This window comes from Aotus nancymaae, unplaced genomic scaffold (genome assembly GCF_030222135.1).
Source record: "Aotus nancymaae isolate 86718 unplaced genomic scaffold, 86718_ANA_hifiasm-v0.15.2.pri h1tg000002l, whole genome shotgun sequence".
Taxonomy (NCBI): Eukaryota; Metazoa; Chordata; class Mammalia; order Primates; family Aotidae; genus Aotus; species Aotus nancymaae.
The window spans coordinates 55,542,879-55,569,825 of NW_026988413.1; the positions used below are offsets into that span (position 1 = coordinate 55,542,879).

The following is a 26,947-nucleotide window of genomic DNA, read 5'->3' on the forward strand; positions in this document are numbered from 1 at the left end:
AGGGTTTCACCATGTTGGCCAGGCTGGTCTCGAACTCCTAACCTCAGGTGATCCACCTGCCTCAGTCTCCCAAAATGCTAGGATTACAGGCATGAGCCACCGCACCCAGCCAAGCAGCCAATCTTAACAAGTCGATCTTTTGAATACATCCAAACACAGCTACCTAGCCCTTGCTCCACTTCACCAGCCCAAGCCACTAGTCTATAATAGCTGTCCAACCAGCTCTCCCCTTGCCCTCCTATAGTCCATTGTCCACAGAGCAGCTACAGCAATCCTTTTATGGAGCAAGTCAGATCACGCCCCTGCTCAAAATCTGTATCACTTCCCATTTTACTAGGAGTGAGGGCCACACCTTTACAATGGCCTCCTTGGGTCTGTGTGATCTGTCTGCATCTCACTTCCTTTTTCCCTTTGCCCTCAGTTCCTACCACTCTGCCCCTTGTTCACTCCACTTGTCTCACTGATCTCCTCACTCTCCTTGAACAGCAAGTCTACCAAGTACAGTCCTATGCTGACTGATCTGTCAGAAATGTGCTCTCCCCATAGCTTCATGCTTGTTCCCTCCCTACCTTCAGGTCTCTGTTTAAACATTCCCCTAATGGCCTTTCCTAGTATCATTCCCCAAATAAATTAACTGCACTCAAACCCTGCTTCAGGCACTAGTTATGGGGAAATTCACACTAAGACAAGAACTTATCTCAGGAAACAACATTACTCTAGGATCACTCTAGCCAGGGTTGGCGAAAGGGACTGAGAAGAGTGAAATAGGAAAGAAAAATACACCAGTAAATGGGGTATTATCAAATTAGTGACCACCCTGGATTTTAAGCTGCTTAGAGTACACCTCACAATTACCCACTTTAAAGACGGAAAGGAAGACCATTTATCTTTCAGCTCCTTGCCGTCATTGGTCACAGGTTATTCTCCTGGGCATCATGCCCAATCATACTTCCAAGCTGTACATGTGCAGGGAGTAAACAGATTTTCCCAATGGCCCTGGGCAGAAGGCAAGAAGCACGTTGGGCAGCTGAGATGAGGCACTGTCAAATTACAGCTGGGCAGAGCTGGTTCTCGCCACAGTGCCTGGCTTCAAAGGTAAGCTGTGAGGTATCCAATACAGTAACTAATAATGTTCATTCCAATGTTTTTAAAGATGCAAGTAGATAATCTCACTACAAGTGCATCAAACTAACAAGACTGAGCAAGCATCCCTGAATAGACTTTAATGTTGTAATCAAATAAAGTTTAAAGTTGGCCTGAAAGTAAATTTTATAATCTATGTATGACTACTTCTGTGTGACAGTCAAGCATAGATGGTGAATAAACAGATGTAAAAAAACATAGTTACTACTGAGTTTCCCAACATAATAAAGAATTTTTAAGGCTAAAAAAATAAGGTACAAGAAGAACTGGGAGGCACAGGAGCCAACCCAAGGTTCTATACAGATGCCCACCCTCACCATCTCCTGAAACACAGCAGCTAGGCCGTTCCTCTTAGAGAAAGGGGTCTATTAGCTGAAAGGTTGGGGCCATATCGTGGGGTTTTACCCACACCCTTGTTTTAAGGGTCAGGACACCTATGTCCCAGATCATATTTCACTCAAGCTATTCCAGTTCCATCTCCTCTGAAGCAAGCCTTGCATCTAATTCTAAAAAGAGCAGAGACTGATGATGGTACTGGGAAAAGGAGGATACGGCATAGAAGAACGAAGGTGTTGTTGTTCTCAGTATATCATGGCAGGGGAAGGTAGGAATGAGCATTACAAATGATGAGATTTCAGGTGAGCCTCCTGCCCACCAAATCACCCATAAACAATTTTACTGAGGCTCCCAAGAATGTCCCATCCAGACTTGGCTCTGGAGAAATGTGTATCATGAGAAGTCTGGGAGTGCCTCACAAGCCTCATGTGGAAAGTAAGTATAAAGGGTTTTTCCACCACATGCAACTGCAGGAAAATACATGTGAGTGGGAACTATGCTAACAAAAGAAGGAATTTAAGTGTCAGATAAACAGAACGGGTGGAAAGTACCCGGAAGCAGAATAGTAAGAGACTGATAGGAGACTCACTAGGCCAGAAGTTGAAAAATGGTAGTCACAGGCTGGCTCCAGCCCACAGGTGGTTATTATTGCCCCAAGTAGGATTTTAATATAGTCAAGACAACATTTACAAATTCGATCTTTACAAAAAACTCTAGACTTCCCTTGATAAATTGAAATGCCAGTTCCGCTGAACTTGCTAGTGACAAAAAGCTAGGGCTCAGTAGTAACTTCTCCTCTTGAAAGTCTCCCATAGGGCACCCCCACCCCACTACTAGTCCCTACAGCTCTTGAATTTTTTTCTTTTCACTAAAGAAAAAATGATATTTATTGGTTTCTATGTTAAAAATGGAGAAAAACAAAGACATTCTGTCGGTCACTAGATTTTTTTCTTACACTCAATCTGCTTCACTTATTTATATGGTCTCTCTGGCCAATGTATACATTTGCAATTGAAACCCAGGACTAGACTGAAAGCTCCAAGAGGATAGATGCTATACCTCTCTTACACACCACTGTATCCCCAGCACCATGCATAGTGCTTGACCCACAGCAGGCACTCAATACCGTTGAGTTATAGACAGAGGGATGACTTACAACACTTTAAAAAGTGCTGAGGAGGGGCAAGGGAGCATCCCATAGCTGTAAAACTATAAAGTCAAGGCCTTGGTAAATGAGTAGAATTATATTTAGTATTAGTGTACCACTTACAATGTGTATTAATTAATCAATAGTTAACCAGATATAAGAAAAGATACATTCTTGACTTTCCCAATCTTTTACACCAACATCTGACTATAGGTTTCTACTTCAGCATTTATTTAGCCTACAGGTATTAATTACCATCTTAACAATTCTGCTAGTCACTGTTAGATCACTGTCTGTACTTATCTGTTTGCTTGAAAAAAATACTTTTTAAAAGTCTTGTTCATACTTGACATGACCTTTGCCTTTTATTCTGAGATACAATAAGGCTATTTCTAAAGATGCTTGAAATTTTATTTAGTGGTACAAAAAAATCATCTACCAATAACCTTCATCTACCCATAAATACCAAAAAGTATAATTTCATTACCTGGTTGAAGTTCATTCCTTTTTCCTTCTTTAGTAGACTGAATTAAACTTGCAGCTAATGGAAAAAAAAAAAAATCCATTAGCAATTGATCCATGTGGTGGCTTATTAAAGTTTACCATTTTACACCTGAAATAGATGGGGGCCCAAAGGATATATCAATGGAAGATTAGGGCAGAACACAAAGCATTCTTTTTTGTAGGTATGCTCCCATATTCTTTATTTCAAACTTAACTTCCCAAGAACATTTCTTTCTTAGAAAATCATTGTTATAGAGTAATTTAATACTGCAAAAACCTAATACTTTGAAACTCTTAAAAGATGTAGTTCAGTTCTTGACATGCAGCAATAAGAGTTCAACTTACCAAGCAAAGTTCTTTCACTGTTGACAGAGCAACTGAAAACTTCCAAGTCTTTCTCAAAGGCATACAGAAGCTATTAAAACAAAAGTATTTTTTAATTTAGAGTTTCACATATTACATAATAATTGTATTAATGTAAATTCCCATTAAGCTCTGTGCTAAGTACTACTGGAGCAAAATACTTTAGTAAAGAATCAAACTAGTTTAGCTGTGCTGACAGACCACTCTTTACCAAAACCAGGCCACTCTTAGCAAAAAAAACTTTGCTATCATAAGCCATGTTTGGCACTGGTATTTAGCCATGAGACAATCAAGTATAGTGGTTAAGAGCATAGATGTTAGAGCCCTGCTGGACTCAGGTTCAAATCCTGACTCTGTCACTTACTAGCTGTGTGACCTTGGATAAATTATTCAGCTTCTCTTTCCCCTCATCAGTAAAATAGCAATCATAACATCTACTCATGGGATTGTTAGGAGGATCAAGCGAGATAATCTATATGAAGCACTTAGTGCAATAAGCACTCAAATATTAGCTATTGTAATTACTGAGGTAATTAATTACAAAATAATCATTAGTTATCTTAGCCACTGTCACAAGTACATCTCCCATAGGGCTTTCATCTTTAGAGAACTGGGAAGGTAGTCTTCTATCTTTAATTTTTTTGTTGTTGTTGCTGTTTAAAATGTTCAAAATGTTGCAAGATTCCATTTCCTTGAATATTAAAGAAAATGAAAATGCCCATGCAGTAAGATGTGACATGGAGATTGAGGAACTAGAGGACACCAGTTCTATTACGCAGTCTCTCTTAAAGAACACCCAAGGGATAAGTGAAACAGACTGTCTTAGACCTCAGAAGAGAACAGACTAAGTCAAACAGTAAATAGCTTAAGTATTAAGAAGGTTACTGGTATCTGTACACTAAAAAATATCAAGAACACACCAGATCCCTATAGCTAGAAGTCAATGGGAAAAGCTGGGGAAGTTAGGGAACAACTGAGTACAGAAAGGGAATTTTCAGTTAATAAGGTACTGAATTCATGTGAGAATTTTCCATTTCCTTTGACTGTTGCTCTAACTGAGGAATTCTAAATTATTATTAAGAAGAATCTAATTCTAAATTATTACTAAGAAGAATCTAATTCCAAATTATAACTAAGAAGAATGGGAACATATACTTAATTTTTAATGTATTATGTTTTAATTATAAAATAATGTAAATATAGTCTGTGTTTAAAAATGCAAACACTATGGCCAGGTGCGGTGGCTCACGTGTGTAATCCCAGCACTTTGGGAGGCCAAGGTGGGTGGATCACAACGTCAAGAGATTGAGACTATCCTGGTCAACATGGTGAAATTCCATCTTCACTAAAACTACAAAAATCAGCTGGGCATGGTGGCACACACCTGTAGTCCCAGCTACTTGGGAGGCTGAGGCAGGAGAATCACTTGAACCCCGGAAGCCGAGGTTGCAGTGAGCCGAGATTATGCCACTGCACTCCAGCCTGACAACAGAGTGAGACTCCGTCTCAAAAAAAAAAAAAAAAGCAAACACTATCAGATAAAAAGTCAAAGCCAGCCTGGATAACATGACAAAATCCTGTCTTTCCACAAGTTTTTTTTAAAAATTAGGCAGGAGTGGTGGCATGCCTATAGTCCTAGCTACTTGGGAGGCTGAGATGGAAGGATTACTTGAGCCCAGGAGGTCAAGACTGCTGTGAACTGTAATTGTGCCACCGCACTCCAGCCCAAGTGACAGAGCAAGACTCCATCTCAAACAATAAAAAAGGTCAAAAGATATAAACAGTCCATTATACTCAGCCAATCCCAACCTCCTTCCAAAAGGAAGCATGTTTACAAATTTTCTGTAGTTATGTACTTACATTAGAGTGACAGTGCAAGTTTTTTCAAAACATAACTGCCATGTATTATTCTGACAACTTGCTTTTTTCATGTAACAATGTTTTGAAGAGCCTTCTGTACCAGTACATTTATAGACTTCTTAATCCTTTAATAGCTATATCGATTTCCAAAAACTTACTGATGGGCTTTTAGTTTGCCTCCTACATTTAGGTAGTATAATAATCCAATGAACTTCCTTTTACATACACCTATGTGAATTTGTACAGATATTTCTGTAGAATCAAAACCTCAAAGTGGAATTTCTAAGTCAATAGGTATACAAGTATCAGAAGTCTTTAACTGCAAGCATCAAAAAATCTTCCCCAAACTAGCTTAGACAAAAAGACAATTAGTGGCTCATGAAATTGAACAGAACAGGGTGTTACTTCAGTATTGGCTTGACCCAGAGCTGGAAATACCCACTCTCCTAGCTTTCCAGGTTCAATATATTTGTTAGCCTCCACACAATAGAACTCTAAGCTCTAGTCCCCAAAGCCACAGCAGTTCCAACCCACTGAATTCACTTATTACCAAGCCCAGTGGAAAAGAGAAGAGTCCATGTCCCAAATTCCCAGCCAAGTATTCACTTGTATGCAACCAGTTTAGTTCATGTCCACTCTTGTATGCACTACCAGGGAAGGCCTACATGACAGGAGGTGGGAGAAAGAGGTGGAAGAGGTGAGGAAGGAAACATTGGGAGTGTACCTAATTGTGCATAAGTAATACACTGCTTCCCATTTGGATATTGCAGGGTATGACCATTCACTTAAAACTTGAGAGGAAGGGGCAAAGTGTAGTCAACTCACTTGTCCCTACTGCTCCTGCCAAGTACAGTTTTAAAACCCTGGACATGTATTTTTTAAAAAACCAAAGATAACTGAAATGCAGAGAGAAGGCAGGGGATTCTTTAGGGACCTCAGGTCCTGATGAATGACATAGTAGTGAGTTCCCTGGGTTTTCCTTTTGGGTCATATAGCCTACATTCAGAGCTAAAGAGGAGAAAACAACAGAAATACTGATGGAAGCAGACAAAAACGAACACACACCCATTCTCTCTAGCCAAAGGAGCTGGAAAGGGGAAACATAGCAAGAGAGAAACTTTTTTTTTTTTTTACTATAACCACCCTAACTCCAGCCAAACACCACAAAAGAAAATGCAACCCCACTCCCTCCTCTACCAGCAAAGGCTGTATGGGGAGCTTAGACTCCCACCTTTGCCCAGCTATAACAAGGCACCCTTCCCCCTTCTGTGAGAAGAGTATCAAAGAAGACCAAGTAGGGCCGGGCGCGGTGGCTCACGCCTGTAATCCCAGCACTTTGGGAGGCCAAGGCGGGTGGATCACGAGGTCAAGAGAACGAGACCATCCTGGTCAACATGGTGAAACCCCGTCTCTACTAAAAATACAAAAAATTAGCTGGGCATGGTGGTGCGTGTCTGTAATCCCAGCTACTCAGGAGGCTGAGGCAGGAGAATTGCCTGAACCCAGGAGGCGGAGGTTGCAATGAGCCAAGATCGCGCCATTGCACTCCAGCCTGGGTAACAAGAGCGAAACTCCGTCTCAACAACAACAAAAAAGACCAAGTAGGAAATCAAGACTTTCATCCATTCCCAGTGGTAATGAGCTTTCCCCACCAAGAATGCCAGCAAAGTCACGTGGATCTTGGACTCCGACCCAGACCCAGCAGTAAAGAGGTCCCCTTCCACCTCCTCACTGGGATGGTGTCTGAGGTGGCTGAATGGGAAGCCAGAACTTTCACTACCACCAGATGATAATGAGGCCTTCATCTACCTTTCTCCCATCCTGTTCCTCTGCTGTGGTATCGGCGGAGGCCAAGTGGGGAGAGTGAAATCCTACCTCTGTCTACCCGCAACAAGGCACTTCTCCCCACTGGGGTGTCCAAGTAGGCCAAGTGGGAAACCTGGACCTTCCCCCCACCACAACCTAGCAATAGTGAGGTTGTACCCCCACCCTGCTAATTCCCCAACAGGTATATTATCAGAGGAGGCATGCTAAAGAGAAGACTTAAATAAGATCCAGAGTTTCCTAATGTAGTACTTGAAATGTCTGACATACAATAGAAAATCTCACATCATACCAAGAACCAGGAAGATCTCAAGCTGAACAAGAAAATAATAGGCACAAGCACTGAGATAATGCAGATACTGGAATTTTCTGACAAAGATTTTAAAACCATCACCATAAAAATGCTTCAACAGGTCGGGGGCAGTGGCTCATGCCTGTAATCCCAGCACTTTGGGAGGCTGAGGCAGGCGGATCACAAGGTCAAGAGATCGAGACCATCCTGGTCAACACGGTGAAACCCCGTCTCTACTAAAAATACAAAAATTAGCTGGGCGTGGTGGTGTGCACCCGTAGTCCCAGCTACTTGGGAGACTGAAGCAGGAGAATCACTTGAACCTGGGAGGTGAAAGTTGCAGTAAGCCGAGATTGCATCATCATATTTCAACCTGGGCAACAAGAGCGAAACTCCATCTTAAAAAAAAAAAAGTTTCAATAAGTAATTACAAGCATCCTTGAAACAAATGAAAATCTCAGCAAGCTATAGAATATATAAAGAGAAATACTGATGGAAATGTCACAACTGAAAAATCACCAATTTTTTTTTTAACAAAACCTCTATGGGTAGGCTCAACAATATAGTGGAGAGGACAGAAGAATCAGTGAACTTGAAAACAATAGAAGTTGCCTAATTTAAAACATAGACAGAAATCCAAGAAATAAAGGAAACAGGGCCAGACACCGTGACTCACACCTGTAATTCCAGCACTGTGGCAGGCTGAGGCGGGCAGATCACAAAGTCAGGAGATTGAAACCATCCTGGCCAACATGGTGAAACCCTGTCTCTACTAAAAATACAAAAAAATTAGCTGGGAGTCGTAGCTAATGCCTGTAGTCCCAGCTACTTGGGAGGCTGAGGCAGGAGAATTACTTGAACCCAGGAGGCGGAGATTGCAGTGAGCCAAGACTGCACCACTGCACTACAGGCCGGGTGACAGTGTGAGACTCCGCCTCAGGAAAAAAAAGGAAACAGAACCTCAGAGATCTGTGAGACTGTAACAAAAGATCTACCATTTGTGTAAGCAGAGTCCATAAAAAGAGAAGAGAAACAGAGAGGAATTTTAAGTAAAGTATTGGAAGAAATACTAGTTAATGACTAAAAATGTTCCAAATTTGGCAAGAGACTACAGATTCAGTAAGCTGAGTAAACCCCAAACAGGGAAAATCCAAACAAATCCACACCAAGACACAGTATAATCAAACTTCAGAAAACTAAGGAGAAAGAAAAAAGTTTTTTCAAAAAACAGCAAAAAAAAAAAGTGACATCTTACCTATATAGGGAACGAACAATTCAGAAAACAGCAGATTTCTCACGAGAAACCAGAGAGCCCAGAAGAAATGGCACGTTTTTCAAGAGAGGAACAAAAAGAACTATGAGTCCTGAATTCTATACTTGGCAAAATTATCCTTCAGGAATGAAAGGAAAAAAACACATTCTCAGATGAAGAAACTATGAGAATTTGTCATCAGCATACCTACCTTAAAAAAATGGCTTAAAAAAGTTCTTGAAAGAGAAAGGAAATGATAAAAGAGGAATCTTAGAAGATCAGAAAGCCAGAAAGAACCATAGAAAGAGCAAATATACAGGTAAACACAATAGACTTTCCTTCTCCTTTCGTGTTTTCTCAATTACATTCAACAATCGGGGCCAAGAGTATAACACCGCCTGAGAACGTATAGGAAATATCAAAGACAATCAAAACACAGAAAGGTAAAGAGACTTAAAAGGAGGTAAGAGTTCTACACTTCGTTGAACTAGTAAAATTCCAACAAAGTAGATCTTGTGGTGATGGAATAATTCTTTTTCTTTATTGCAGTGGTAATTACAGGAATCTACACAAGTGATGAAATAGCATAGAACTATATGCACACATTCTACCGACATTAATTTATTGGTTTTAATATATTATCCTATAGTTACACAAGACGTAACAATTGAGAGAAACTGAGTGAAGAGTACACAGGACATTGCTGTACTAGTTTTTCAAATTAAAAAAATAAAAACTTGGGGCCGGGTGCGGTGGCTCACGCCTGTAATCCCAGCACTTTGGGAGGCCGAGGCGGGGGGATCACGAGGTCAAGAAATCGAGACCATCCTGGTCAACATGGTGAAACCCCGTCTCTACTAAAAATACAAAAAATTAGCTGGGCATGGTGGCGCGTGCCTGTAGTCCCAGCTACTCGGGAGGCTGGGGCAGGAGAATTGCCTGAACCCAGGAGGCGGAGGTTGCGGTGAGCCGAGATCGCGCCATTGCACTCCAGCCTGGGTAACAAGAGCGAAACTCCGTCTCGGAAAAAAATAAATAAATAAATAAAAATAAAAAATAAAAAAATAAAAATAAAAACTTGGCCAGGCACGGTGGCTCACGCCTGTAATCCCAGCACTTTGGGAGGCCGAGGCGGGCAGATCACGAGGTTGAGAGATCGAGACCATCCTGACCAACGTGGTGAAACCCCGTCTCTACTAAAACATACAAAAATTGGCTGGGCATGGTGGTGCGCACCTGTAGTCCCAGCTACCTGGGAGGCTGAGGCAGGAGAATTGCTTGAACCCAGGAGGCAGAGGTTGCAGTGAACCAAGATCGTGGTACTGCACTCCAGCCTGGCGCCTGGCGACAGAGCGATACTCCGTCTCAAAAAAAATAAAATGAAATCAATAAATAAAATAAATAAAAACTTTGAGAGAAGGATGGGTAAGCATTAAGACTCAGACACCATTATCCCACCCTGAAGCTCAGTTACCAAGAAAAAGATTTTTTTCTCTTGATGGCACCATCTTTCTCTGGTGGCACCCTTCCAAGGAAAAATACGGTACTTGAAAAGAATTTTTAAAGCCTATCTAGATTTCGCATACAAATCCATTCCTTCAGTAAAACATCAATAGGTCAGTCCAAAAAAAAAAAAAAAAGAAAAAAAGGAAACAACTTATGGGCTGTAAGGGTTGTGCTTATGTGGAAAAGAGATGGGATAGGGGAGGGTTTGTTTAGTGACTATGGTTCAGAAGCAAAATTTGCCTGTTTACAAAGCTAGTTTGAATTTCTGACTAATTCATCCTTTCTGCCATTTTTTTTTCTGGACTAATTTTCACATTTTGGAATTCAAAGCAGCTTTGTCACTGGAAAATTTTTGAAAAACAGCCACTCTGGAGGGAACCTATCACTATGGATCCATTGAAAAACTTTACTGCACTCCTATCACTTACAGGCTTGGTAAGCTAAAGGTTACAGAGATAAAACACATTTGGATGCAAAATGCTCCTTCCTGTCAAGTGCTCACAGTCTTGGGAAAGAGGAATGTAACCACAAAAGATAGCAGCAGTCACCACAAATGGATTGACAGAAGACAGACTGATGTCTCCTCTCAACCCATCTTTTTAGAATACATGCCACACAGAAACTAAGCTGAGGATTGCACTGAAAACTGGAGATTTTATTGTCTGTCTCTAGACAGCATATTGTGAGTTTATGTTGATCATCACTGTGTCCCTAGCACCTGACAGGGAAAACACTCAATCCTTATTTGTTCAATCAATGAATGAGTGAGTGAGTGAGTGAATGAAGGAAAAAAAGGTGAAAGGGGTACACGAAGGGAAAAGAGAATTAACCAAGCAGCATACTGGAACCCTGAAGACTAAGGTGACCTGTGAGAAATTTGTAATGGATAAAGGACATTTAAGTTCAATGATGTGTCTAATATTCAATTCTAAATTATTTTTACACAGGCACAAAATGACTCCCTCCCATTTGCCCTCAGAATTAGACAAAACCTGTCACATCAACCAACACCTTATGTGAGTAATTTGGGGGAAAAACAAGGAAAGAGAGCTGAGTTCCATGTCTAGATCATTAAGAAATAATGAGAAACAAGACACATGAAGGTTAAGCAGAAGTAGAAAGAACCAGAGGTCATTATATGATCACCTGGGAGTACACAAATCTTGAGGAGGGCAATGGACCTCCTTCTTTCTTACAGGATACCGGATAATTTATTTAAGCCTACTTTACTTAAATCTAAAAGGTCTAAGAGACTTCACCTCACTTTTTGGTCCAATAGTCCGTGCATTTTTTGTTTAAGACAATAGGACCAAGAGATAGTTAAGGGACAAGAAAAGGAAAGCAAAGAAATATAAATTTTTAGAAAATAAAGTTGGTATTTCCACTCCTAGATATGCACACAAAAGAATTAAAAAACAAATCGCTATGTATACAACAGTGTTCATAATAGACAATTATTACAAATAAGTGCCCATCAACAAATAAACTGTTGCATATACTGTGAAAACTGATTACATGAATTGGAGTTATTGTCATACTCAATTCAGTTAAATCAAGAGATCAGGAGCGGAAAAGAGAAGCACATGGGGCACAAGTGCCTGCCCAGGTATTATCCTGCAAGCCAGCTGCCAAAATGACCAAATGCCATAAACTTAAAGAACAGCTTTACCTAGTAGCTGCTGTAACAAACTGCCATGGCTCTAAAACTAGTTTTACCTACTGCTATCACACACCAATTAGATCTTGCCAGCCCCTGGAAACTTTCCTATTGCCAATTAGTGTTCTTTCAAAGCCATATGCAACATTTCTCTTTCTGATAAAACCCCCAACCTTTCTTTGTTCTTTGGACATACCAAAGACTACCCTGGTCTGTGTATATGCCTCAAATTGCAATTCTGTTTTTTCAAATAAAATGTTTAGAAAAAGGAGAAAATTAAGTTATAATTTATATCTAGAAAAAGGAGGTGACAAATAAAAAAACTCTAAAGGCAGTAAAGTAATCAATGAGTAATCTATGATTTATGGTGATTTTTACCTCATTTTGTCTGGTTTGGCAATCGTATAATCCAAAGACGACATTTCCCTTATCATCCTAAAAAAAATTAACCAGATGTTTATTAAATGTCATTGTTTAGGAAGTTAGAATGTTACTAGTTTTCAAACCAACCTGCAATAACTCAATCTTAGCAGTAAGCAGTCTAAAAGATGCTTTCTGTACCTGTCAGAGGGGGACTGAATCCGATTCAGGTAGTCATTTGGGCTCAAAGAATGAAACAGATCAAAACAGCATAGAGCTCAGTGAGTTTGGGGAACTGTTTAGTAGGACTGAGCATGGTGAAGGAGTAAATCTTTATAGCCTTCCATTTATGTCTCTGAAAATACACACATGATAGATAATAGGGATGACTAGGACAAGTTCATAATGCTCTTATAAGTAAAACACAGTGACTCACACAATTCCTTAAAGGTAACATTCTAAGACACAACTTACAGTAATTATTTTTACTATAAAAAAGTACAGTGATATAACTGTGCAAAGCAAACTGGCTGTTTGAATTATTCATGTGTACTTACTAAAGTTAAATTTTTATTAGAACACTGACATTGAAAACACACTGCTAAATAACAATGCTACATGTGCCTGTAGTCCTAGCAGCTGGGGAGGTTGAGGCAGGAGCTCAAGGAACCCACTTGAGCCCAGGAGTTTGAGACTGCAGTGAGCCATGACTGTGCCACTACACCCCAGCCTGGGTGACAGAGCAATACCCTGTTTCTAAAAATAATGCTTCAAAAGTCCTAACATATCTACATCTGAAGAGAGTAATCATATTTAATATTTTCTCCAAGGATAAAATTTTAACATATTAATTAGGTTTAAACATCTTGTACTTGGTATTTTTTGTCTGGAAAATGAAATTATTCATTGATTCAAAAACTTTGAGGATGATGTCAGATGTGCTTGTTTAGTTTTATTTAAAAATGAAGCAACATTTAATAATACTAAATCTCTTTTTTTTTTTTTTTAAACAGGATCTCGCTCTGTCACCCAGGCTGGATGCAATGCAGTGGTACAATCTTGGCTCGCTGCGACCTCCACCTCCTGGGTTCAGTCTTGTATCTCAGCCTCCTAAGTAGCGGGAATCACCATCCCCAGCTTATTTTTGTATTTTTTGGTAGAAATGGGGTTTTGTTATATTGGCAAGGCCAGTCTTGAACTCGTGAACTCAAATGATCTGCCCGCTTCAGTCTTCCAAATTGTTAGGATTACAGTTGTGAGCTATCATGCCAAGCCTAATACTACCAAATTTCAATCACTTTATTCAATCTCACACAAAGTCATATGTTAAGATTAAAAGCCAACAAGTTTATTCATTACCCCTCAATAAGACACAGTATAGAATTCTGTAAAAAGAGAAAATAAATGATTAAAAACAGTAAATTTACATTTTATCACAATAAAAAAATACAGACATACCTTATAGGTATATATGATATTTCCATTTCTTTCCATGTTTAATACACGTAAGCTCTCATAATCATTTTCTAAAACATCTGAAATGGTAACAGTAGGTTAATACTCAGCAGCAGATGGTTAGAAACATATTTAACCAATATATTAGTGAAGGAAGCCAAATATATACTAGTAATTCTATTATATAAAATTTAAAAACAGGCAAAACTAATTTATTTCATTAGAGGCACAAACAGTAGTGACCTTTAAGGAAGGGGAAAGCCATAGTGATTGAGAAGTATCTCAAGTGAGCCTTCTTAGGTGTTGGTAATGTTAAATGTCTTAGGTATACTGATATACTCTGTAATAACGCATGGAGATGTACTCTTCTCTGTGTGAATGTTATACAATAAATTTCAAGTATCAGTTTTTGCTTTATGCATTTTGAGGCTACATCACTAAGGGCATATGAATTTGGAATTGTTATAGCCTCCAGGAGTATTAACCACTGTTAGGCTCTAAGCTGAGCTGCCAGATGTCTGAGTAGTCAATTAAAACAGTAAGATTTAAAAGTTAATATTAACTTTTTAACAGTCAAGCTTTTAATCACTTATTGTGATGCTATAAAGCAAGAGGCTAAACAAGAGTAAGTGCTAATGTCCCTGTTCCATTTTCTCCTCATGAAATGGTGCTATTGGCCAAGGGTCAGGTCAATCAGCAAAATATGGTGCTCTCTTCACTATCAAGGGAGCTTCCCAAAAAGGTTCCTGCAGTATCATGGATCCAGTAGCCAAGGGTAAGTAGGAGAAGAAGAGCTAGGAGTGGGAAAGTATTTTGCTGGAGAAAAAGCAGTCTTCAAAGCTCCCCTCGTACCCCTGCTGAGGTGGTTTTAGTGGTTTAGAGGCACCTGAGAAAGGTCTCTGCTGAAGGCCTCCAAATGAAGAACCTGGGCTAGGAATGCAGCTATCTATAAGGGTGTGGCTGGCCAGTCGGACCTGAGTCACAACCACTACTCATTTCCAGGACTACAGTGCACTGGCCATACACCAAGTTAGATTGAGGGAGGGCAGCTTTCTCAAGTTAGGCCTGTCAGATAAAGCCTTTGTAACTGCATATGGTTGGGTCTGAAAAATTACACATAAGGTTTTAAACTAGGAGCTGGACTAGCAACCCTTTATTCATTAAACAATATCCTTTATTTCTAATAATTATTTTTACTTTATGTCTTTGTCTGATGTTAATGTAACTACATGAGCTGGGTTAGTGCTTGCATGATACAGCTTGTTATTATTAATCTGCTTGTGTCCTTATATTGAAGATATGTTTTATAAGCAGTATCTACTTGAGATTTTCTTCCCCAATCTGACATTCTTAATCTTTTAATTGGGGTATGTAGTCTATTTACATTTAATGCAATTACTAACATATTAGGTTGATATTTATCATAGTATCACCTGTTTTACTATTCTTCTGGACTAAGTTTATTTCATTCTATTACCTACTAACTTGTCAGTTATATGTTTTTGCTATTCTTTTATTAGTTATACTAAAAGTTATAACGTGCATCCTTGACTTACTAAGTTTTAGTATTATGTGATGCCAAAAAATGTAAAGCAACTGAAACGCTCATGCATTGTTAATGGGAGTATAATTCAGAAAACTGGCAGTATCTAATGAAGCTGAACACATGACTCGGCAATTGCACTTGTACATACATCCTCAAGAGAAATATATACATATATTTAGCAAGGGACACATAAGAATGTCTATAGTACTATAGTACAGTATTGCCCAACCCAGAAACCCAAACTATCCATTAAGTAAAGAATGAATAAATTGTGTTATATCCAAACAATGGAATAGTACAAAACAATAAATTAACATTCCACAATAACACACATGAAACTGAGCAAAAAGCTGGGCATGGTGGCACATGCCTGTGATCTCAACACTTTGGGAGGTCAAGGCAGGTGGATCATCAGGTCAGGAGTTCCAGACAAGCCTGGCCAAGATGTTGAAACCCCATCTCTACTAAAACTACAAAAATTAGCCAGGTGTGGTGGCAGGCGCCTGTAATCCCAGCTACTCAGGAGGCTGAGGTAGGGAACTGCTTGAACCTGGGAGGCAAAGGCTGCAGTGAGCCAAGATGGCACCAATGCACTACAACCTGGGTGACAGAGTAAGACTCTGCCTCAAAAAAAAAAAAGAAAGAAAAAAACTGAGCAAAAGAACGTCCCTCGCCACCAAAAAAAGGTAACAAATTGTATGTTTCAATTCACATACAAGTTTTCAGTAACACATACAACTAATCTACAGTGTTAGATAAGTGACTGCTAGAAAGGATCATGAAGGACTTCAGAGGGTTTATTAATGTTTTCCTTCCTGTTCTGAGTCTTAGTTGCATTAGTGTGTTCCACCTTGTGAAAATTAACGGAGCTGGGAACTTGTAATTTGTGTGCTTATCTGTATGAAAGCCATATTTTGCTGAAGGACATATAGACTCTTTACACAAAACGTTTAACTTATAAGTTAACTGACCATCTTCCTTCTAAAATTTTAGGGTATTTCTCCTAATTCTACAGATAAAGGATTTGAACATTGGTAGATACAGCATTGTAATCATTACTAATTGAGCAGAAGTGTGTATTTTCCTAACTTCCTCAAAAGTTATCCAAAATTATGGTACAATGGCTCATGCCTGTAATCCCAGCACTTTGGAAGACTGAGACAGGCAGATCACTTAAGGCCAGGAGTTCAAGTCCAGCCTGACCAACATGGTGAAACCCAATCTCTACTAAAAAATACAGAAAATTAGCTGGGCATGGTGGCATGGACCCATAATCCCAGCTACTCAGGAGGCTGAGACAGGAGAATCGCTTCAGCCCAGGAGGTAGAGGTTGCAGTGAGCAGAGATTGAGCCATTGCATTTCAGAGCAAGACTCTGTCTCAAAAAAACAAAAAGATAAATTGCTTAAATTTGACTCATTTTTTCCCATACAGAAACAGTTTATGTGTTAATTACATTGATTATGACAAATTTTAATATTCAGACAAAACATATGCAAAATAGCTAAAACTCAACAAATTTTCATTTGTATTCCTAATAAAAAAAGACAAGACAAGGTAAAAAATAAGGGCAATTGTTGAGCTAGACACCTGCACTGGAGCTGGAGGTGGGAAACATTCAAAGAGAAGAAGAGCAGGTTTCACTGAGAACTTAGACATCATCCTGAGATCTCTCTTCCCCACCCCTCACAAGAAACAGCTTCCAGATCTCCCAGGGGCAGGGCAAAGGGACAGGGCAAAGTGTTTTCTATACATGGGTATATATGTTTGTCAATAGATAGACATGTATACGGAGCTGTCAGACTCACTTCACATTGAAGGATAATAAGGATAATAATTTGGCCTCTTAGGAGACTAGGATTTAATCAGTTTATGAGCCAAGCATTATGGCTCTTGCCTGTAATCCCAGCAATTTGGGAGGTTGAGGTAGAAGGATGGCTTGAGCTCAGGAGTTCAAGACCAACCTGGGCAACACAGCAAGACCCTGTCTCATAATAATAATAATAAGCTTATAGTTAAGTAGCACTTCACAATTTAGAGAGTTCTCATTTCTATCTCATCTGCATTGTATAAGGTATTCCAGGCTTACTATACTTTTCAATGAAATAATGATACCTGACCAATTTGCAGTGAAAAGGTGGCATAAACTGATCTCAAACCTAGAAAAAGGTAAACAGAACAATGGGCTGAGTGTCCTGTATGAAGCTTACAACGACAAAATGGGTAATTACTGAAAAGCCCTTTGAAAGGTAGATATTGTAGACATCTAAAGATAATTTCAGTGAGTTTTTCATCCTGTACATGACTCAAAACTTCTGGAATGCAATGTGTCAATATTTTGAGAAGTATTTTTTTCTTTCAAGATTATAAGTATGCTAGGAGAGACTGCTGCAAAAGTACATTTAAAAGGTTTCGGCTGGCTGGGCACAATGGCTCACGCCTGTAATCCCAGGACTTTGTGAGGCCGAGGCGGGTGGATCATGAGGTCAGGAGTTCTAGACTAGCTTGGCCATCATGGTGAAACCCTGTCTCCACTAAAAATACAAAAAATTAGCCGGGCATGGTGGTGCACACCTGTAATCCCAGCTACTTGGGAGGCTGAGGCAGGAGAATTGCTTGAACTGGGGAGGTGGAGGTTGCAGTGAGCTGAGATAACATCACTGCATTCCAGCCTCAGTGACAGAGCGAGACATCGTCTCAAAAAAAAAAAAAAAAGAAAAGAAAAAAGGTTTTGGCTGAGATAAGAAACTCCTTTACAAGAAATCTTGCTAAATCCAATTTGCTTGCAAAACCGTATCTATTTTCAGATTACTATAATATGAAGAGAAAAAAATTCTCCAACAAATGCACATTGCAAGAACTGGTACATGCTTATCCCATTAAACTAGTGGTTCTCAACTCTGGCTGTTTTAGAATCCATAGGGGAGCTTTTTAAAAGAACACCGATGCCCCAAGTCATACCCAAGATACTCTGATTTTACTGAGCTGTTGTGGAGCCCACTCTCTGGTGTATATGTATGTGTTTTAAGTTCCCTGGATGACTCTAATGTGCAGCCAGGGTTGAGAACCACTGAACTACAAATTTACATTACATATTACGCAATATTCATTACAGGGCATAACTTGGACCATCTTATAATGTAATCATGGTAAACAGAGTTAAAAGAAATAAAAATAATGCTTTCATGGGAACATTATGTAATAACTGCAGGGCTGAATAACACTGCAGTTAAGTACATGGTTCACACTTCAAGGACATTTGAAACACACAAATTTGGTAATGTTGGAAATCCAGAAGCCAATGTCTCACCGCACGCTATTAAGCCATTGGCTCTTCCTCCCTGGACTAGTTGCCCATGTCTTAACAAACCTTTATAAAAGAAGTATTCAGTAACCTCTTTGCTTAATCATTCTGACTTTTCTCCCAGTAGTTCATCACTGGAAAGTCCAGAGGAAGAAGTTTAGCAATTTCAAATGAGGAAATGTTTAATTTTGTAGTTTAGTATACTCAGTGCTCATGAAGAGAACAACGTAGCATTTTGATAGATAAGATACTTGCATAGGTAAACCTACAAAAGAGAGTACCTAGATATTAAAGGTATTGTCAAGTCATAGCTGTTATAAAACAAAAGGTAGTTGGCCAGATATTCTCATTCATTTCAATCTATTCTTTGCCAAACAAAAGTGATTTCACTTTACAGGAAGAGGTTTGTCAAATGTTTTCATTTTATCCCAAACTGCTATGAGACAAAAAAATCAAAGTATTTGTCTTTCTAATGACCATACTTAAGGAGAAAAATGTCATGCAGCCTTATACAAAAATTTGAACTAGTTCCTAATACATACATCAAGAGGTGATCAAATATGACTATACCTATAACATGACTATTCTACAAATAAGTCATATAAATCCTTAGGCTTAAGATGATAAGTTACAATTCCTAAACCTATGAAGTAAACATGATGTGATTCACATTTCATATTCTGAGTAAAATAAGAAGCAAGAGAGAGATGAGAATTAGAAAAGAAGACTAAGAATTAGCAGAAAGAAAAGTAAAAAGGAAAGATAGTGGCAAGAAAATAGTTTAAAGAAAAAAAAACAGTGAAAACAAAGTGACTAAGGTGACCCTCTGGCCCCCAAATCAATCCAGGAATACATAGGAGGCAACAACAAAAAAAGGCATTACACTTGAATCAGTCATTTGGTAAAATATACAACTTCCCTGGCAAAGATTACAACACATGAAAGACAAGTCAATCTGGTGTATCACAAATCCAAGACTAATAAAAGCAGACAAGAAAATCTACATCCTTTTCAGTCTTAAATATTGACATTTAAATGTTAGAAAACTTACATATTGCAGATCTCATTTTCTTGAAGATGTGATCAATCCCAACAAGGAATTAAGCACTGGATACAAAAATCAACATGTAAGATCTATTGTGGGCTGGGTGCAGTGGCTCACATCTGTAATCCCAACACTTTGGGAGCCCAAGGCGGGGGGAACACGAGGTCAGGAGTTCAAGACCAGCCTGGCCAACATGGTGAAACCCCGTTTCTACTAAAAACACACAAAAAATTAGCCAGGCATTGTGGCGTATGCCTGTAATCCCAGCTATTTAGGAGGCTGAGGCAGGAGAATTGCTTGAACCTAGGAGGCGGAGGTCACAGTGAGCCAAGATTGCGCCATTGCACTTCAGCCTGGGCGACAGAGCAAGACTCCATCTCAAGAGGGGGAAAAAAAAAAAAACTGTTACAGTGCTATATTCCGCCAATAGTTAGAATATGTCATGTTTTTAAGTGTGCTAGTTATGAGATCAACAAAAAAAAGCCTACAATGAAATCAAGCAAAACGTGCAGAACCTTAATGGAGAAAATTCTAAGACTTATTGAGAGTCATTAAAAAGGATCTAAATAAATAACAAGCTATACCTTGTTCATAGTTGGGAAGATCTAGTATTGTAAAGATACCTATTCTCCCCAAGCTGATCTATAGAGGCAATGCAACTACAGGAAATCCAAATCAACTTTCTGGTGAAATCTGACAGGCAGATTGAAAAATATATATGAAAAAGCAAAGGGCATACAATAGCTAAGACACTCATGAAGAATACTAAGTAAGGGGACTTACCTACCAGTTATCAATACTTATCATAAAGCATAGTTATTAAGATATTATTGTCACGTCAAGGTGAGATAATGGAACAAAATGAACTCAGAAAAGGAGACCTGCATAAAGAAGCTTGATATGACAGAACTAGCTTTGTTGTGGGAACTGAAACGACTAAAATAACCAATATTATTTGGTTAATAAAATTGAAACAACTAGCTATTAATTTTTTCAAAAAATTTGGACTCCTATATATCACATAAAAATAAATTCTAGGTGGATTAAAATAAAAATGTGAAAAAGAAACCCACAAAGCTTCTAAAAGTAAATATTAAAAATGTCTTCATGACTTCAAAATAGGGAGGATTTCTTTAAGATACCTAAAAGGGCACAAACTATAAAGAAAAACCCGTAATTTAGACTACATTAAAATTAAGAACTCTTGTTTATCAAAGGCACCATCACAAAGTGAAACAAAATGACAGATTGAGAGAAGAATATTTGCAACACACGATAAAGAACTAGGATCCCAAAAACATAACCCCTAAAAAAAAAAATCAATTAAAAAACTAGGAAAGTGGAAAAAAGGGTGAATAGACATTTCACAGACAGGGAAATTCGAATTGTCAGTAAATATACAGAGATGCTCAACCTCAGACCACAAAGAAATAATTAGTCCCACCAGTTCGACCAAAAAAATTTAAAATCTTGAACTGTCAAGGGCTTGTGAGGATAGAGAGTATCAGAAATGTTTCCACATCACATACAGAGGTGTTAATAAGAACAACACTTTGGAAAACAATTTGGCACTGCCCAGGAAAGATGAAGATGTGCACAGTCTATGACTCAGCAACTCCACTTTTAGACATACATTCTAGAGAAACCTATGCCTGTGCGCCAGGTGGTTAGAGTATTGACCGTATAGGAATACTCTAACAAAAAGTATTGACAAAAGTCACCTACTGGAAAAATAAATTGGGTTCCTTAGGAAGCACTCTGAGACAGAGTTTAGTACCCAGTATGTTCATCAGGGAGTGCTCAGGAAAGTGGGATTAACACCTGTAAAAGGAATGAGAAAGGGCAGGGCTCTGTGACTCACACCTGTAATCCCAGCACTTTGGGAGGCCAAGATCGGAGGATCACCTGAGGTCAAGAGTTCGAGACCAGCCTGGCCAACATGGTGAAACCCTGTCTCTACTAAAAATAAAAAAGTAGCTGGGTGTGGTGGCATGCACCTATAGTCCCAGCTACTGGAGGCTGAGGCAGAAGAATCACTTGAACCTGGGAGGCGGAGGTTGCAGTAGGCCAAGATTGCACCACTGCACTCCAGCCTGGGCAACAGAGTGAGACTCCGTGCACACCACCCAAAAAAAAGAGGAAGGAAAAGGAAATAAGCCCTGGTAGGGTGAGAAGCCCAGCAGCAATGCAGGCCAAATATCCTTGGGTGACCTTAGGTCCCCCACAGAGGAAGCTTCAGAACTGAAATGGAATTGTCCCATGTTAATTCAAAATGGTCAGGCCTTTAAAGCCCCTCCATCTCATGTGGGCCACACCCAAAAGGAAGTGAAGTAGGGTAGGGCAGCCCTCTGCCAGGCAATCCCTGAAGGGGCTGACAGCTGAAGACTGCCTCCCAAGTATACTACAGCACCTGGGACAAGATCTTCTTTGAAAGAATAATCCAAGCAGTGCATCTCCATGTCCACCATCTTGTTGAATTCGCATGATGGAACACTATACAGCAGTGAAAATTAATGACCTGTAGCTAGCCAGTCAACATGGATAAGTCTCACAATATTGAGAAAAAAATAATAAAAAAGAATACATACAGTATGCTTTCATTTACTTAAAGTTCACAGCCAAGCAAAATATTTTGCCTAGGGAGATATATATATGGGTTAAAACTACAAATAAAGTCACAGTACTGTTAGTATAAAAATGTAAATGGTTGCTAACCTAGGAAGTGAGGATGAGAGAAAAATAGAATCAGAAAGGGCACATAAGAGCCTTCAAGAGTCTTGACATTGCTCTATTTCTAAGCTGGGGAGTGGGTATGTGGTTGTGCTTTATTATTTACAGCTACATGTTAAAATATTATTTTATGTAGTTGTTCTGATTTTTAACAAATATAGTCTTTTATTTCAGGAGAAACCATTTGTTCAACCCCAGAACCAGAAGCAAATGCAGTAGCCAAATCTGTTCTCCTTCCTCCTTGACCCCTTGTTAACCAAAATGTTATATTGTAGGCACAGAATTTCCACAGCTGACTTAGCTCAGCTCTGTTTTGCCAAGAATGTGTCATACATATTTCATGAGAGTTACTTAGCACCTCTAAGAAAACTTCAATTGTATTTGTTGATGTAAAAATATTAAGGCTTCAAATTTAGAAAGCAAGTATGCATAGAGGCGGCATTACAATGGTATAATTATTCATAATTTACATTTGAAAAGCTAGAACTTTGAAAGGATAATCAATTGCACAAATGTGTGTAACTGCTGTGCTAGAAATGAGACAGAATTCCAGATTTCCCTGCCACTGCTATAAATTACAGTAGAACAGGAATTAATTTGTGTGGGGTATTTTTGAGCTACCACCCACTGGTGATAATCAGAGGTAATAATTCTCTTAGTATAACAGGGCTAATATCTTGCCAAGATATTTTCACTGAAAGAGCAAAATACTACCAACATCAGAAAAGTTAGTATTTCCAGAAAGTTTACCTCCTGAGGACCCAGGGCTACCTGCTGTTTAGTGGAACAAAATTATATTTTGTCAATACACAAATTTATATTTCTTCAGAGATGAGCGAAAGATACAAGGAAACGAAGTCCAAGTGGGTCACAGACAGCTTTGCAAGTGCAACACACATTACTGAAACATAAGACTGTGGCATTTCACACTTCATCTAACTTTTCATTTGCAGACAACTGCCATTGAGCAAAATAAAGTGGGAGTTCAGAAAAAGGAGTACCTTGTGGTACAAGACAGAGCTGTTTCAAAAAGTTAAGCCTCTAAAAACTTTTCAGACATTTTAGCGACTTTTTTTTTTTGTTACAGAGTCTCATTCTGTTCCCCAAGCTGGAGGGCAGTGGCGCAATCTCGGCTCACCGCAGCCTCCACCTCCCAGGTTCAAGCGATTCTCCTGCCTCAGCCTCCCGAGTAGCTAAGATTACAGACAGGCATGTGCCACCGCACCTAGCTAATTTCTGTATAAAATCCTTGACCACCATCCCCCACCTCGAAAAAAAGTAAAAGCCTTACTAATCATGACACTAATGCAAACTCAATGAATATGCTACACAAGCATACAACTCCTTTTTGGAACTAATAATTAACATTCCAAGCCAAGAAAACCTCAAATAATTCCGCTATAGTCACAGGAGAATGTGAAGATACAAGATAGCAACTTGATATATAACTTACATCAAGAAAACTTTCACCAGCATTTAGGGGAAAGGAGCTGTAGATGTAGGTAATTTAATACCCACTTCGGATAAACGTCCTCCAAAGTCTACAGTTAAAGGAAAACGAAAGGGGAAAAGGGGGGAAACTCACTGAGATGGACAGCGCTCTATGAACAAGGTGAGACCCACAGGCATCATTGCTTTGAAGATGCATTTAAGCTCTGAGGCGCCAACATTTACAGAAAACTTTAAAAACTTGGTGAGAAATGACAAAGTTCCCTTCTTTAAAGGAGATCAGTGCTGGGAAGTCTCAAAAGTCACTTTCGTTCCCTCACCGAATCATCAGAACGCCACCGCTGCGGGCAGTGGATTCCCATTCGCCCCGAGTCGGCGGGGCCGGGAGCCGAGCAACAAGCGCGCAGCCGCAGCCTGCACAGGTGCGGAGCTCTGGGCGGCTGGGGGCTCTCGCTCCGTCGCGCGCAGCCTGCCGGCGGCCCCTGTCGCACCTCACCGCCGGGCTGCGTGTCCCCTGAGCCACGGACACGGTTTGCAGAAACACGTCTCGCACATGTGGGGACACACTGCTTCACTGATAGGTATAGGTGATTTGCTTGATGGCTACAGATTCTTTCTCAAAACGCGAATCTTCCAGGAGTCCACCCCACCCCCGCCCGCCTTGGCAGAGCCCTGTACCGCCGATGAACCCTCCAGGAGGCAGGAGGCGACTGCTGACAAGAGCACGACCTTCTACCCTCGCCATGAGTTGATGCTGAGGGAACCAACAGCGTCCCGGCCTTTCTACCAAGGGCGAATTCCCGCGGGCTGGCAGCGAGCCAGGCGTCTCGGGCTTCCCCCGCGGCTGGGTGAGGGTGGCAAAGTCAAAACAGCCCTTTGAGGAGGCGAGCGGCACCCTCGCACCAGCCTTCCCAGGGCGGCGGGGCCCAGGCTGCTCCCTGCCAGGTCCGAGCCCCCGGGGGTATGAGGGACTCCCACTCCCCGCCCCCACCGCGCCCCGGGCACCTGCACCGCCGCCTCCGGCCCCGGGGGCCTCGGACGCCGCCCTCTGCGCCCGCAGCCACGGGAGCACGTCCTTCCCGAGCTCGAAGTCGGCGACCAGGCGGAGAGCCATCGCCCGGACGCAGCCACCGGGTGGCTCTGAGGCCCCGCGCTGCGGGCATTCCCGGGCCCGCGTGGCCGCCTCGCCCTCGCGTCCCCGCGCCCGCCCCCTCCTTCCTCTCCCCCGCCCCCCGCTGCTTTCGGTTCTGCGGCGCCCTGGCCTGAGAAGCCCCGGCACCGCCTCCTCCCGGCCCGCGGCCCTCAGCCGGTACCTGCGCCCGAGCCAGGCACAGTGGGTAGGGGCGGGGCGGGGAGGACCGGGCGCCAGGACCAGGCCGCCAGGGCGGGAGGCCTCCGCGAGCACCCTCGGGCTGAGGACTAAGCGCGCAGGGACGTGGGCGCTTCAGGGCCCTGGCGAGGCGGCTAGCTCAGCGGCTTCCAAACCTGGAGAGTAGGCCTATTTTCTTTATTCCCCAAGTGACTCCACTGTGCAGCAAAGTGTGGAAACCGACTTTCCTTGACAGAGCTGGGCCTCCTGGAGAGGTTCGGGGTCACCACAGAAGTAGGCCGTCTTTTGGGCGTTTTCGCCCCAGCTTTGAGGTGGTGGTGCTTTTAGTGTTAAGGTAATAAGTTGCAGCTGGGAGCGTGTGACGACGGTGATTCCACTGTAAGAGAAACATTAAAAAGGGTTAATCCGCTTCGTTAAACAGCTTCCTCTTTGCCTTTTAATTCCCTGCACTGGTTCCAGGAAGCTGAATTACGTAGGATTCCCTCCGCGGAGATGTCTTTAAAAAGTGCTCTCATCTTCCAAGGGCAGCTGTCATCTTGGGTGCCTTCTCACCTCCTTCCTTCTCCCTACAAATGAGTTCAGTATTTTCATAATCTCGCCACTCCTCAGCGTTCTCTTCGTTCAAGTGCACACCACTGGTAACACTGGTCGCCATGCCTTTGCAACTGCCAGATCCAATTCATCCTTAACATCAACGCCAGGTTATTACTCTCCCCCAAACCGAGCTTCCTCCTCTCTCTATGCAGATCTAGAGTAACAGCTCACTGCCTCGAGATAATGTGTCTCCTCTTTACCAGAGCCTTCACTTCTTTTCATTTAGAAGTTCAAGTCTAGGCTGACTTGGCTTAAGCAACTCTTGACTCCAGCCTCCTTCCTTCTAGAAAAACCTCCAGGTCCTTCTAGCCTAGCTCCACAGAGCCTTCTCCTCCCAACTGCAGCCCACAGGGACCCCCCTTCAACCCTAAACTTCTAGGGTAACGTTGCTAGTGCACCTCATTTGATACTACTGCCTTAAGACATGAAAACTGAATCTTGAGTCTCCACACAAACCCTCTGTCCTTTGCCTCCCACCAAGGGCTAACAGCACTCTGGAAGGTGCTCGACAATTACTGAAGAGTGAATACAGTAATAATGAATGCTTTTTCACGTTTCTCGAAGTTAAGGTCTGAAAACTACTTGCATTGACATCATCTGGGGCACTTTTTACAATCCAGACCCTCGGTCTCTAGTCTAAACCTGGGCAAGACCCAGGAATATGCATTTTACCCCATGCCTCGGGTGATTTTTAGGCTAAGTTTGAAAACTACTCCAACTAAATGTCAAAGAAAGTCTTGATTTTTTTTCCCTCTAGAGACATGTTTCTCCAACTGATGTAGTGGATGACTTCAGGTAGAACTCCATTACTCACCACCATATACAGATGAAAGTCCTTCCACCTGGGAAGTGCATGCAGATATAGGATAAATGCCTAATGAAGTTGCTAATACTGTCAGTGAATAAAAGGAAGGCCACTGGAGCCCCCCGAGGAGCTACTGAAACTAATATTTCATATCAAATAAGCTTGTTGCCTTTGTCATACAAAAACATTGTTTGCCAATTTTTAAAATTCAGTAAGTTTCCATTGTTTTTATTTTTGCAGTTCTATTTTTGCCAGGCAGGACTGATTTTATAGTCAAGCAGTGATGATATAAAAAATTCTCTTCAAATTAGTGAAAAAGCCAATGTAGAGGTGAGAAATAATAAGATAATAATAGAAAGATGTGGCCAAAATCATGAGGGTGCTATATGAAGACACGTGTATCCGTCAGGATTAGATTCACCAGAAGTTAATAAGAACTCAGATTA

At 40.9% G+C, this 26,947-nt stretch overlaps 1 protein-coding gene across 8 annotated transcripts in view; it reads right to left on the reverse strand.

The window, feature by feature from the left end:
• GSAP (gamma-secretase activating protein) overlaps positions 1 to 26,947 on the reverse strand; it is a 223,683-nt gene that overhangs the window by 76,293 nt on the left and 120,443 nt on the right. For 4 of the 8 annotated variants that reach the window (XM_012466560.3, XM_021667865.2, XM_021667864.2 and 1 more), the window contains exons 1-5: positions 24,778 to 24,886; positions 13,703 to 13,779; positions 12,263 to 12,319; positions 3,476 to 3,545; positions 3,114 to 3,167 (exon numbers count right to left, since the gene is read on the reverse strand). In XM_012466560.3, the coding sequence (XP_012321983.3) occupies positions 3,114 to 3,167; positions 3,476 to 3,545; positions 12,263 to 12,319; positions 13,703 to 13,779; positions 24,778 to 24,886 (367 nt within the window). Of the gene's footprint in view, positions 1 to 3,113; positions 3,168 to 3,475; positions 3,546 to 12,262; positions 12,320 to 13,702; positions 13,780 to 23,776; positions 24,078 to 24,777; positions 24,887 to 26,947 lie in introns of those variants that run through there. The other 4 variants (XM_064374846.1, XM_064374829.1, XM_064374836.1 and 1 more) reach the window with 2 other exon arrangements.